General features: G+C 45.6%; 1 protein-coding gene across 1 annotated transcript; it reads right to left on the bottom strand.

The window, feature by feature from the left end:
• Window positions 1-1,550: 1,550 nt before the first annotated feature.
• LOC125635119 (progonadoliberin-2) lies at window positions 1,551-8,108 on the bottom strand. Its single transcript, XM_048846381.2, has 4 exons — window positions 7,949-8,108; window positions 3,753-3,917; window positions 2,594-2,677; window positions 1,551-1,880 (listed from the first exon to the last, which is right to left on the bottom strand). Exons 2-4 carry the CDS (start codon window positions 3,888-3,890, stop codon window positions 1,842-1,844), a joined length of 261 nt encoding a protein of 86 aa, XP_048702338.1. The 5' UTR covers window positions 3,891-3,917; window positions 7,949-8,108; the 3' UTR covers window positions 1,551-1,841.
• Between the last annotated feature and the right edge of the window lie 5,255 nt (window positions 8,109-13,363).

The following is a 13,363-nucleotide window of genomic DNA, read 5'->3' as shown; positions in this document are numbered from 1 at the left end:
GGACCCTTGGTCTGATCTCGTCTGGCAATTGCTAAATTCTTATAACTACAGATTTCCTCCTCATGCAAGATCATTAGAATCAGTAAGTCTGATCCTATTTCCACCCATTTTATACTGGTGTAACTCCATTGCCTTTTGTAGAGTTATTTCTGATTTGTATCAACAAAAGGAAAATTAGGCCAGTTGTTTTCAGTGGACTTGAACACGGTATAACTCAGGGCAGAATTCAGCCCCCAGTTTACACTAAGCTAATAAACAGCCAGATTCTGATCTCAGTTACACTGGCTTGAATCCAGAGTACACCCCCAGCATGTGCCCCTCCCCTCAAAGTCACTGGAGTTACCCTGGTTTTATACTGATGCAGTTGAGAGCAAAATATGGCTCTAAATTTGTAAGTTGTTGGGGGAATCTGTGTGGATGCAAGGTGCTATTAAATTGGCTTGGAAATATGAGGGTGTTATTTCTCAGAAATGTTGAAATCTTGTTCCAAGAGTATTTGCCTCATTTTAATTGACATATTTTTGCATGAGCAGCAAATTAAAACAATCCTTCATTACCAACTTTTTTTGATTCTTAAAGCAATCAGTATAGAGGCTGAGATTCCCAGCTGACTTAGAATAAACCGTATTTGATCACTGTAATTCATATTCATTTCAGTGTAACTGCCACATAGAACGGATAGCAAAACAGAGAAGTTGTCAGTGAGTGAAACTCTCGGTATGTATTTAAACTCTGTGTACATGTTGATTGACAGGGGACTTATGCACATTTGGTTTTGGGTGGAAGAATTCATACCTATGTTTTCCAGTTACAATCTGTACGCTCCTTACAGCTATTATGACTTCGTTTCTGTGTGCTGCACCTTTAATGACATTACTTCACTGCTGCAGAAGCAGCTGCCGATTCATGGCAGATGTAGCCTGCTACAGACAAAAGATACCCTCTTTGGGCTGTCTTAGGTATGTCTATGAACCCCATTACATAGTATCTTCACAATCTCTAATGTATTTAGCCTCACAACACCCCAATAGGGCAGTGCTATTATTTGTACAGAGAGGAAACTGTGTCACTGAGAGACTAAGTGAAATTGCCCAAGGTCACGCAGGAAGGGCTTTAACCTGGGTCTCCCAAGTCCCAGACTAGCACTCTAGCCCTTAGATCTCATTTCCTTTTGTTATCTTCCCAAGAAACTTACCTTTGCTCTTTCTTATTTTCTTAATATGAATGTGGGAATGTTGCCTTTTGTGAAAAAAACTAACACCATCAAACATTTCCAAGGTTACATGTAACCCTGATATTTATATCTCTGTGAATAAAGGGCTGTGCATAGGATGTTTTCTCACATTTTGAATCAAGTTTGGCAGAATATTCCAGCACTGAGCCAGAAGGCTGAACTACCCAGAAAGCAATGGCAGGGATTACCAATAAAGGGCTTTGTGACCCGACTCTTGTTTAAAAATCAGTGCGTGCTTAAAACTTGTTTATGGGGCTGGAGATTTGTTTATTTTTATTTTTTTAAGACACGGGTAAGGACATAAATGTGGATGGAATTGTGTATGTAGCAAAATAAAAGTATTTTATTCAACATGGTGGAGTTACACCAGTGCGTAAAGAACTCCAGACAGGGCCTCGTTCTGGTCGGGTGATGGGTCAGGGACATTTCTCAAGCATTACACCATTATCCACATTCCCAGCATTTGAGTGCAGTCAGCCAAGATGTTCATAAGAATTCTTTAACGATCAGATACATGGAATCTACAGACACACCATCATGTTGCAAAGGAAACGACTGAAAAGCCAGTGGGGCTGGCAAGCATTTCGGAAAGAGTCTGTGGAAGGGCTCACTTCTTCTTCTGGAGTTGTCTTGCCAGCATGTCAGCCTGTTTGGCAACAAAGACAATTTTTTAAAAAAAATCCCACAATTTATTGGGCCTGATTCTCCATTTGATCGCATTTGATTGATCTCAGACCATCTAGCACAGTGGAGTTGTAATCCACAGTCAGGGCCTGAACCACTGCAGTATAAATAATAATTTTCCCAGTCTTTTAAATGCTGAATGGTTTTCTGTCTAAGCGGGCACTCCACCCATTATGTCTGGCTTATCATCCCTGCCTTTCATTACACCTTCAAATCCCTCCTTTCAAGGTTTACATCTTCCAATTAACTTTCTACCACTCACCTACACACCTACCCCTCTTACCTGACTGTGCTCCCTAAAAAATCATTATTAATATTATATGTATATTAAGGAAACAACAGAGGCCACATTCAGATACCTCTGTGATAGGAGCAATGTAAGAACTTGAATAACCTGGATGTCTTATCTCTTGAGCTCTTCCTATCCTAACACTTGTCCTGGCCATGATTCTGAACTTTTCACAGGAGATGCCCAGCATCTTGCTAGATCTTTAAGTTCTTTTGGGCAGGCAGCTGTGTTTGTTTTTTTTTGTCTTTAAAAGCCTTTGGCATTAGAGATAGAAAATACTTCTAATCATCGACAATAGAGGATTGTTCGCTACTGCCCCACTTTTGCCTCCTCTGCTAAATGCTGAAGCACTCTGGTAGCTCCTGGAGAAGGTTGCATGTTCTTACCAGCAGAGCGTTCACAATGGTTTTCCTTGGGCTTCTCAGATAAGCACACTCTTCCCCATCACACAGTTTGATTTCTTCTGAAGCCTGAACTCACAAACAAAACAAATACATTTCGGGGATTGGGTGGCTACGTGGTCTTTTATCCCTAAATTAAATTCAGCCCTGCTCTGTCACAAAAACACTTATATTCACAGCTGGGGGAAAGAAACAAGGGATGTAAACCCTCATGCTGTGGGGTATAAGCCTGAATAAGCAGACGACAAACTTCCCCCTATGGACTGGTTATTACATAATTGTCCAATAGAGAGTGGCTTGTACTTTCCTCTGAAGCCATTATGAGAGTCAGGATATTAGACTAGAATGAGTGACCAGTCTGATCCGATACAGTAATTCCTATAACTCTAGAAGTGGAAGCGTTACCATCCGATGGCTGTTTGGTGTCCTGTGTGAAATGAGTTAGTAACCTCAGTGCAGCTCCTAGCAGACCAGGGCCCGCAGTGTATTTTTCTGTTAACAGAGCTATGCGTTAGCTCATATTTCTCTGTTACCTCTTCAAGGCTTTCCAATGTGCATGTAATTTGCTGAGCTATAATGTCTGGATATTGGATGGTGACAAAATTCAGTCAATGTATATTAAGGGGGGAAAAGTCCCCCAAACTGCTCAATTCAAGATGGAACCCTTCTCCACATGGATATGCCTTGAAGAGCAGCTGACATGCTGCAGGAAAGGAGGAAATGGTGCATGCCTTAAAGCTAGCATGTGAAAGCACTAAAGGCTGTCCAGCTTTGACCTGCTCCCAGTTGTCGTCTCTTCCCAGTTGCGTCTGTTAAGATGCTCCAGCTGTGCAGATCAGAAGAACCCTGAGCCTTGGGACAGTTCGTATCCTGATCTGTGTCTGAAGGTCGTGTGCTCTGGGTGGTGAGCACAGGGCTGGGAAGTGGTGACGAAATGTTGATCTCTATGTATGCCAGCATTTTCATTAAGGTCTTGATCCTGAGAGGTGCTGAGCACCCACAATTCCCACTGGATCCCATGGGGATGCTCAGCACCTCCCAGGATCAGTCCTTAAATTAGGGCTGCAGAACAAGATGCATTTAGAACGTACTGTGGGCTTTAAAGTAATATGGAAGATCCCCCTACAGAAAGGCTGGAACTCACCTCTGGAGTCTGTGACAAATCTAGTTCTCTTTTCCCTCCGGGATACCAGCCGTGAGACCAGTGCTGAGCTCTTGACAGGTGGGTACTGACTACTAGCACTACAAAGAGCAAGAGCAGGAGAGGTCGTTGACGTGCCATGGCACTGTCTGGCTGAATGGGGAGATCCTGCAAGGAGAAGGGAGGAGAGAGTCAGACATGGCCTGGGAGCAGTCAGCAGAGGGAAAGGTCCCACAGCATGCGTGATTCTAGAGCCGTAGGGCAGGCAGTGCCTCATTTCCTAGCATGCAGTGCAGGGTGCACACAGGCAGCATGGCCTGGTGGGAAGAGATGGGAACAGGGAGCCTGGACTCCTGGGTTCTCTTCCCAGCTCTCCCGCTGGGTGACCCTGGGCAGGTTACTTTGTGTCTGTGTTCCTCACCTGTATAATGGGGATAACGCTCACCTGCCTTGCAGGGTGGTTCTGAAGCCCAACTGGTTAACATCAGTAACAGGCTATGGGGCCCTCAGATGAAAGGCACTTGGCTTCTAAAGGGACTAAGGGTAGCATTAGCTCAAGACCGATAGGCAGATCTGGCCAAAAGAGCTAATGTGATCTGGGATACATAAACCGGGGACTCACGAGTAGGAGTAGAGAGATTATTTTACCTCTCTATTTGGCACTGGTGCAGGACTACTATATCCAGTTCTGGTACCCACCCATTCAGGAATTATGTTGATACATTGGAAAGGGTTCAGAGAAGAGCCACGAGAATGATTAAAGGATTAGAAAACCTGCCTTATAGCAATAGACTCAAGGAGTTCAATTTATTTAGCTTAACAAAGAGAAGGTTAAGGGATGACTTGATACAGCCTATAACAGGGGTGGCCAAACGTATACAAACCTATAACAGCCTATAACAGGGGTCACCAAATGTTATACAGCCTATAACAGGGGTGGCCAAACATACTGATCCTCCGAGCCACATATGACAGTCTTCAGAAGTTTGAGAGCTGGGGGGGTGCCTGCCAGGGCTCGGGGCTTCAGCCTTGAGGGGCAGGGGGTCTTAGGGCTTCAGCACTGTGGGACGTGCCTGCCAGGGCTCGGGATTTTGGCCTTGTGCGGAGGGGGGGTCTTGGGGCTTCAGCCCTGAGGGAGATGTCTGTCGGGGATTGGGGCTGAAGCCCTGAGTCCCAGCAGGTGCAACCTGCAGGGCTGAAGCCCTGAGGACCTCCCCCCCCCCCCACACTGGACAGAAGCCAGAGGTGACATTTGGCAGAGAGATGTGGGATCTTGTGCCCCTCCCCAATTTTTGCCAGGGTTTGTTGGGCCTGCTTGGTCACATGGTGCTGCTGGGCCCCCTCTCTGCACAGCAGCTGCTGGAGCCAGCAAGCTGGGAGGTGCAGCTGTGCAGAGAGGCAGCAGCAAACAGCTGAGAGCTGCTAGGAGAACTGCTGCTTTTGCTGCTGCCCCTCCCTCCAGGGAGGGACCACTAAGGGTATGAGGTGTGTGCGCCTGGGGGGGGCATGACTCAAGCTGTTGGGGGGCCCAAACCTTTATATTGTGCCCCTCCTCAGCAGGCACCAGTCGTCTCTGGCAGAAGCTCCTAGCCCCACCACCCTGCCGCAGGGCAGAAGCCCTGAGCTCTCCCCCCAGTGTGGTAGGCAGAGAATGGGGAGCTCTGTAAAAGAGCCGCAGTTTGGCCACCCCTGGTTTATAAGTACCTACGTGGGGAGCGAATATTTGACAATGGGCTCTTCAGACTAACAGAGAAAGGTGTAACATGATCCAATGGCTGGAAGTTGGAGCTAGACAAATTCAGACTGGAAATCAGATGTAAATTTTTCACAGTGAGGGTAATTAACATTTGGAACATTCTCCATCACTGACAAATTTTAAGTCAAGATTGGATGTTTTTCTAGAAGATTTGCTCTAGGAATTATTTTTCGGGGGATGTTCCCTGTTCTGTGTTCTACAGGAGGTCAGATGAGATGATCGCAGTGGTCCGTTCTGGCCTTAGACTCTCTTAATCTGATGGCACTCCCTGCCTGTGCTGCCTTCTCCGGGATGTCACCTCATTGCATCTCCTTAAGTCCTGCCTTCAACTAAGCAGTCATGGAAGAGACTGATGACTGCACTAAAACTTACACCAGTGTAAAGCAAAATGGGTCTACTCTGGATTTACACTGGTCTCTCTGAAACCCCACTGGGTCAGTGGCATTACTCTGGATTTACACTCACGTAACAGAGAGCAGGACTGGGCCCATAGTGTGGTGGAGTTTGCACTAGCTGGGGAAAGGGAGGAGTTGCTGAACCAAGAGGTCTTTCCCCAGGATTCTGTGGTGCAGATTTAAGAGAGCAGGGCAAAGCGAAAAGCTCTGAACGTGCTCCACTGAAACTGGATGGCCAAGCCCTGCAGTCAGCTTTGCTCCCTGTGTTAGAACAGTTTGCAACGGACTCTGGTGCTATCCCTTTGTCGGCAGCTACCTGCATTTGTTAGGTGGAGCTAACCTAAGTGCCAATCCATCATCCCCTCTCTCATACTGGTCAATGGCACAGTAGAACCTCAGAGTTACGAAAACCAGAGTTTCGAACTGACCAGTCAACCACACCTCTCATTTGGAACCGGACGTACGCAATCAGGCAGCAGTAGAGAAAAAAAAAGCAAATACAGTACAGTGCTGTGTTAAATGCAAACTACTGAAAAAATAAAGGGAAAGTAGCATTTTTCTTCTGCATAGTAAAGTTTCAAAGCTGTATTAAGTCAATGTTCAGTTGTAAACTTTTGAAAGAACCACCATGATGTTTTGTTCAGCGTTATGAACAACCTCCATTCCCGAGGTGTTCGTAACTGAGGTTCTACGGTATTCTCAAGCCACTGAGCACAATGTGAGCAGTGTTTGTGATTTTATCGATATCCTAAATCTGGGAAAGCAGCATATAATTTTACCCTCTTCATTTTAAAACCTAAAGAAACTGCAGTAACAACTGTATACCAACGCTTTGTGCTTATCTAGCACAGAGGGCGTTGAAGTGCTTTCTGAATATCAATCCTATCCCCTAATACCTTGAGGAGATTATTATGCTCCTTTTAAACATGGAAATATTGAGATGTTAAGTGACTTTCCCAAAACCACACAGCAAGTCAGTGACAAAGCTGAGACTAGAACCCAGAAATCTTGATTCCCCCTGTGCACCCCGGGCAACACTTTGTTCCAGTTTACAGCACCTCCCCGTTCCTCCAGACACAGCATCACAACCTCTTCTCATAACCTAGTATCTGAACATGTCTCTGCAATCAGGGTTTAGTGTGATCTCAGTCAGGATTTGAAGCATTCTCATCCAAGTGCTGGTCTGTCATTAACTAAGGATGGAATTTCATTCATTCATGGTATAAAACAGTGCCTATAATCAGTGACTAAATTTTCTTCACTCCGACTCAAAATTCTCTCTCTCTTTTTTCCTGAAAGCTCTGGGGAGTTGAGTCTGACACACCCCAACCCATTTTAAGCTTTGATAGGAAAACCCCTGCTGCAAACCCGCCCTCTTCAAGGGCTCTTACGGTGATCAAAGACCACAAGCACTTGGCCACTGTGGGGCTGAGTGCAGGCTAGATAGAGATTAGATGGGATCCTACAGGTTTCTCTCACTGATGTCAGGAATATTAATTATAAGAATTTTTCCACTCTTTTTTTTTTTTTTAAAAGCAACTGCATAACTAACTTGTGAGATGTATCCAGCCTGAAGCAGCGTGATACCATCTCCAGGCTAAAACAGTTCTGCAGGGTAATTCACTCTGTGCTCAACTGCTGTGCGGTTCATCTGTCATTTCAAAATATTACCTCTTAAGAAAAGAAAGTCCGATCACCTATTACATGATGAAGATATTGTAGTTGGCAAGAGGAAGGCAAGCCAGCACCTTTCTGCTGAAATACTCAGGTTGGCTGGGGTTGATTAGCCACTATTTACGGTTTTGTTTTCATATCTAGAAGGCAAATTCTGACCCCAGTTTCGCAAGTGGAAAGCTGGAGGAATTCCACTGGAGCCCCTCCAGATTTACACTGTCCGCAGAATTTGACTCTATGAAAGATAATCACATACATGAAATCCATTTGCATTTAATGTCTTTAGGATACCAGGCCCCCAGAAGTACTTCTGGTATCGGATTTGCTTGTAACTAACACGGTTTGCAAAGCATGAGAGAAGTTTAGTTACTCACCCTGTTCTGATCTCCAGCTCACTATGTTCTTAGACTTCACCGATGCCTGCACAGTTTGCTCTCATTATTTATACCATCCCCTGTGTGCTTCAGTGTAATTGGTCTCCCACTCTGTTGGGGCTGCCTGCTGACGTTCATTGCATACTCTGCTGACGACGATGTGCATGTATAGGTTTAAGCCCTCTTGCCACCGGGTTGGTGCTCTGATGAGACAGCACTGGGAAAGGATCTTCTGGGAACACTCGCCTGCCAGCTCATTAGCTGGCAAAGACTCCTTGAGCTCCGCAACGGAAGTTTCCTTGTGTCCATTAGCAGATGGGAGCAGAGTTTTATTGCAAGGCAGTTGTCAACAGTGGCAAAGGACATCTAGTTTAAATCAGAGACTGGTGAAGGAGACAGCTAATTGAATAAGGTTGCTGTAAGGTCCTCTAATGCAAGATCTATCCAGCAGGGTGTGCTTGATTTAACAAACAATTAATAAGACCAAAGTCAGGCCTGCTGCAAGGATGTGAAATTCCCAGTGAAGTCAATGGGAGTTGCACCTGCTTACCCAGAGGCTGCATTTGGGCCAGTGCATGTGTGATATTGGGGTGCACCACAATATGGAAAATCAGGCATTTAGGGCTAAGGAAAGTGTAATAAAAAGAAGTGGCTTAGAACTAGAGATGGATCCAGATGGGAGCCCCAGATCCCAATGCCCCTCCTCACCTGCAGGATTTGGGGGCATTTAAATCCAGATCCTAGCTCACACTAGAGTTGATTGAAAAACCATCCCATAGGAAATTCTGTTATTTTGACATTTGTTTTTGTCCTGAATCAGGTTGAAAATGCAAAATTTGTAATGAAAGACAGTTCAGAAAAATTTAGATTTGAAAATGTCAGAATTGATTCACTTTGGGCTGGTTGATATTAATCTGCACCCACTTGAGATGCTGCAGTGCCTCATGGGAGTTGTAGTTCGGGTGCTTCATGCCCCTATTCTCCCCTATGGGCTGGGCTGGGCTCCCTGGGCAGACTATATCTTCCATGATGCACTGTGTTCTCTTCCTCAGGTAGAGAAGCTGTGCGGGACCATGGGAGATATAGTCCAACCAGGGAGCCCAGTTTTTAGGAGAGAATGGGGGCTTGAGGCACCCAAACTACAACTCCCATGAGGCACCACTGCAGCTTATGTTGATGCACAGATTAATGGCAACCCAACCTGAAACAAAATGTTTTGTTTAGATTTTCCTGATGGAAAAACTGATCTTTGGGGGGCAAAAATTAACATTTTACCCCCAGAAAATTTAAATTTTCTGTCAAAACAAGATTTTTATGGAAAATTCCAGACCAGTTCTACCTCACACTTGGACCCTGCCTGTGAAATGGGCTGAACTGGAATCCCAAACATCTCAGGGTGCATAAGTAACTTCTGAGACACATCCAGCCTGAAGCAGTGTGAATTTGATGGCCTGGGTTCATCTGTTTCATGCTTGTCTAAATGAGAGACAGCCAGGATGGCACATTGGCCTAAACATGTAAATAAGCCAATAATAATCACTCCATTCTAAAGGACCCCAAGGCACTTTACTGGCAAACTACTATACAAACCACTGAGAAACATCCCTTCATCCAGCTGTATGCTGGCCCATGGCATCAGCTGCATCAGCTGTCCAATGGTGTATGACATCAGTACACACCAGTTCAGGACAGGATGTGACTGAGATTACTGTATCCAGCTGATACTGCAGGGGGAATATAAATGGGAAGAATAAGCACTCTTCCTTGGCTGGAATTCAGCTTGGACTCCAGCATCACCAGCTCAGCTCCCACACAGAATGCCCTGGGGTCTTTAATGACCACAATCAGCCAAGGCACTGGGTTTACTTCTTGTCCAAAAGGTGATACTTCCAGCAATGAGCACCCCTTCGCACCATACTAGTGGAGGGATTGATTCAGAGCAAAGTATGACACCTACCATATCACCCACACCGTTTCTTGTAGCAACCTGAGCCCAGAGCTACAAAATATTTAGGGTCCTAACTTCCACTGATTTCAACTGAAGTTATGTGCCTGAATATCTTTGAGGACCTGGGCCTTGGTGACCTGAGAGGATCTCCCATACAAATACTCAACCAGGCCCAGCCTTGCTTAGTTTGGGGTGCCTCAGAGGATCCCTTACAAGGTGGTGCCTCTGGAGGCCATTGTGTCTTGTCCTGTTCTCATAAGATGGGACAACCTAAAAGGTACTTTCACATTCTCACTCCTGATCTTCAATCAAGTTCCCTCTAACTTCTCTCCTTTCAACCCTAAACAAGTGAGTATTTGTTTAGTATCTCCAGGCCTCTAGCCATCTTGGATGCCCTTCTCTGGACCTCCCCATTCATGCCGGGATCTTTGTTAAGGTGAGGGCATGAAAACTGGGCTTGGCACCCCAATGAGAGTGCTCCGTCACTGGCTGGAATGCTCCTGTAAGCGCATCCTGTATCACTGCATCTCAACACAATGTGGAAAGCAGCTGGGCATTTTCCAGCCCAAGTGACATCCAGCAGCTTGAAGCTCTTTGTCTAATAGGGAAAGCGTAACCTTGCCAATGCGTGAGGTTAAACTCATCTTGTGAACGGACAGGCAAACACAATGTTTGTAAATTAACTTATTTCTGAGACACCAGAAGGTTTGGGAGGTTTCATCCTCTTTTTATTACTACATTGATTTCCTCTTGCAGCCCTGCTGACCCTGGGTTAAAAAGCCTGATAAGCAATTTGCTTTGGATCCTTTTGCCTTTGTTAGCTCATCAATGCCTCCTTCGTTCCCTGCCTGTTGATATGACGATTGCAAGGGAACGCTCAATACCAAATACGAAGATGCCACATTTATATCAGGCGCCTCATCCCAAAGGGGCACAAACCGAATGCCCAAAAATGCAGCCTGCATTGCTTCATCTCCCATGCAGTTGCAGTAACCTCTAGGGTGGAATACAGTTAATTAACAACACCCCACAGCATCACACTACCATTCAGCACCAGACACGATACACCCCTTATGTAGCTGAAACTGCAGTGGGCAGCATGTCATTCCCAAAGCTGGACGGTAGCCAGGATATCAGCTAACAGTCCTGCTGTCTGAAAAGTGCCCAGGGATCTCGATGGGCACCATTATCAGAACTTACATCTGTAGCAAGCTGGAGAGGGACCTTCCCTAAAGAGAAAGGGGGAATGGCCTCTCTGCTGGGAGTGCCACAAAGATGCTGGCTACTCCCTAATGTGGCTGTGGTTTATGAGAAGCGGGATGAATAACCTGTCACACAAGGCACTAGACAGCTTTCAGCTGCTGCAGACTGCAGTATCTTTAAACATTAAATGTACAGCTCCACTTACTACCCAACTCTCCTTTCATTGCTCCTCTCTAGTGAGGTCTGGGGGAGAGGCAGGAAGCGAGCAGAAAGAAACCAGCTCTGACACCGACTTGCTTGTGATCATATGTAAGTTACTTTACATCCCTGCCTCTGTTTCCCTTTCTTCAAAATCAGCTAATAACAATTCCTGATTTCACAGTCACTTGATGTGAAATGAAAAAAAGTGGCTAATAGCACAATCCCCCTGGACTATGAAAAGTGCTATATAAATGCTGATGGGGTGTGTGTGTGTGTGTGTGTTTTGCTGGTGCTTACAAAACAACTCAGGCAAGCAACTCCAAAACCTGAAGGAGAATTGCAGAGGAAAGCATCAGGACCAGAATATCACTAGATATTTGAACTGGAAGGAAATGAAGAAGGTGCTTTCATTCCCAGCTGCTGCCTCGACTCTCTGATTTCCTTTCAGAAGAATTGGGAATGCTTTTTAGTCCAAGATGAAAGATCCCTCCCGACGATAATGGTGGCACGTACAGAAGGGACTAATGCTGCAAAGCCAAAGCCCATGCTAGGGTAGGAAAAGACACTCCTTCGGGCACTAAAGCCTTCTGTCATTGCTGGCAACTTCAAGCCAGCGCGCAGATGGGGGTGGCAGAATCTGACAGCGCATTGGCCAAGTGGAACAACAGGCTGGTTCTGATGTCACAGTGCTCAATGTGTGAAAATATCCTACTGTCTCCACAGGGATCTGCTTGAACTTCAGAATAACTCCATTTGGAGAAGCGCTGGCATCACCCTAGAAGAGGAAACTTAAGCCTTATCTTTGGTGATGGTAATTCCCTGCAACCTCTGACCCTCAGGGGAAAAACAAGCCTTCCTGAGGGCTGTGATAGCACCTGGCAGGCCCATTTTGATGAGCTGGTAGAGCAAGATGCTGTCCTGTACAGATTCATGAATTAATTCTCTGTTAGAGATGTCCAAGTGGAGGGAGCCTCCTGATTCATGCAGTGATAAGCATTCACACTAAACTCATACTCCAGGGCATAAATTAGTTGCTGGAAAGGTCAGGAAGGAAGACTTTCCTCTTGTATACAGCAATAAACATTGTACAGGTGCATATGGAGGGCTGTAGTTTGCCTTTCTCAGACGTAGGCCATTGCCAGAGGCAGGAGATCAGACATGATCAAGTGGCCTGATCTGGTATGATGAGCAACTTTGCACCCTACAGTAAGAACTCACCAGGATCCTCATACATATCATAGTAACATCTAGGGGTCTCAACCAAGAGACAGGCCCTGCTCCAAACAGCTTAGACTCTAAATAGACAAGAGAGAGGGAATATTGTGATTCCTATTTTGCAGCTGGAGAACTGAGGCAGTATGGGTTTGGTCCAGTTTCACTGATCTCAGTAAGAATCTTATCATTAATCGCAGCGTGCTTTGGATCCAGCCTTAGGTGATTTAGTCAAGATCACGCTGGGAGTGTGTGGCAAAGCTGGGAACTGAGCCTAGATCCCCCGAGTCCCACTCCAGTGCCTTAACCAGAGCCCATAATGTCTGTTCCTTCTCTCACATTGTCAGGCTTGGATCTACTGAGGTCACTCGAGTCCCACCAAAGAAGCATTTGGCCCAGTATGTTTTAAAAGCAAATGTTCTTATGTATGTTACTAACAGTCCCTCAAATTATTACAGACAAACATTGCAGTCAGTGAATATACTTAGTACCATGGATGGATTGGGCTATTTTTGGCATTTCATAGATTCATAGATTCATAGATACTAAGGTCAGAAGGGACCATTATGATCATCTAGTCTGACCTCCTGCACAATGCAGGCCACAGAATCTCACCCACCCACTCCTGCAATAAACCTCTCACCTATGTCTGAGCTATTGAAGTTCTCAAATCATGATTTAAAGACTTCAAGGAGTAGATAATCCTCCAGTAAGTGACCCATGCCCTATGCTACAGAGGAAGGCGAAAAACCCCCAGGGCCTCTTCCAATCTGCCCTGGAGGAAAATTCCTTCCCGACCCCATATATGGCAATCAGCTGAACCCTGAGCATATGGGCAAGATTCACCAGCC

This window comes from Caretta caretta, chromosome 4, assembly GCF_965140235.1.
Source record: "Caretta caretta isolate rCarCar2 chromosome 4, rCarCar1.hap1, whole genome shotgun sequence".
Classification (NCBI taxonomy): Eukaryota; Metazoa; Chordata; order Testudines; family Cheloniidae; genus Caretta; species Caretta caretta.
The sequence above is the reverse complement of the archived record's forward strand: the minus strand, read 5'-3'. Positions and strand labels throughout refer to the sequence as shown.

Excerpts from the sequence above, each read along its gene's own strand:
- LOC125635119 (XM_048846381.2), bottom strand. The coding sequence starts at position 3,890 with ATGGCACGTCAACGACCTCTCCTGCTCTTGCTCTTTGTAGTGCTAGTA. Across the intron at positions 2,678-3,752 it reads ATTTGTCACAGACTCCAGAG|GCTTCAGAAGAAATCAAACT; the intron begins GTGAGTTCCAGC and ends TTGTGAGTTCAG. Across the intron at positions 1,881-2,593 it reads CCATTGTGAACGCTCTGCTG|GCTGACATGCTGGCAAGACA; the intron begins GTAAGAACATGC and ends GTTGCCAAACAG.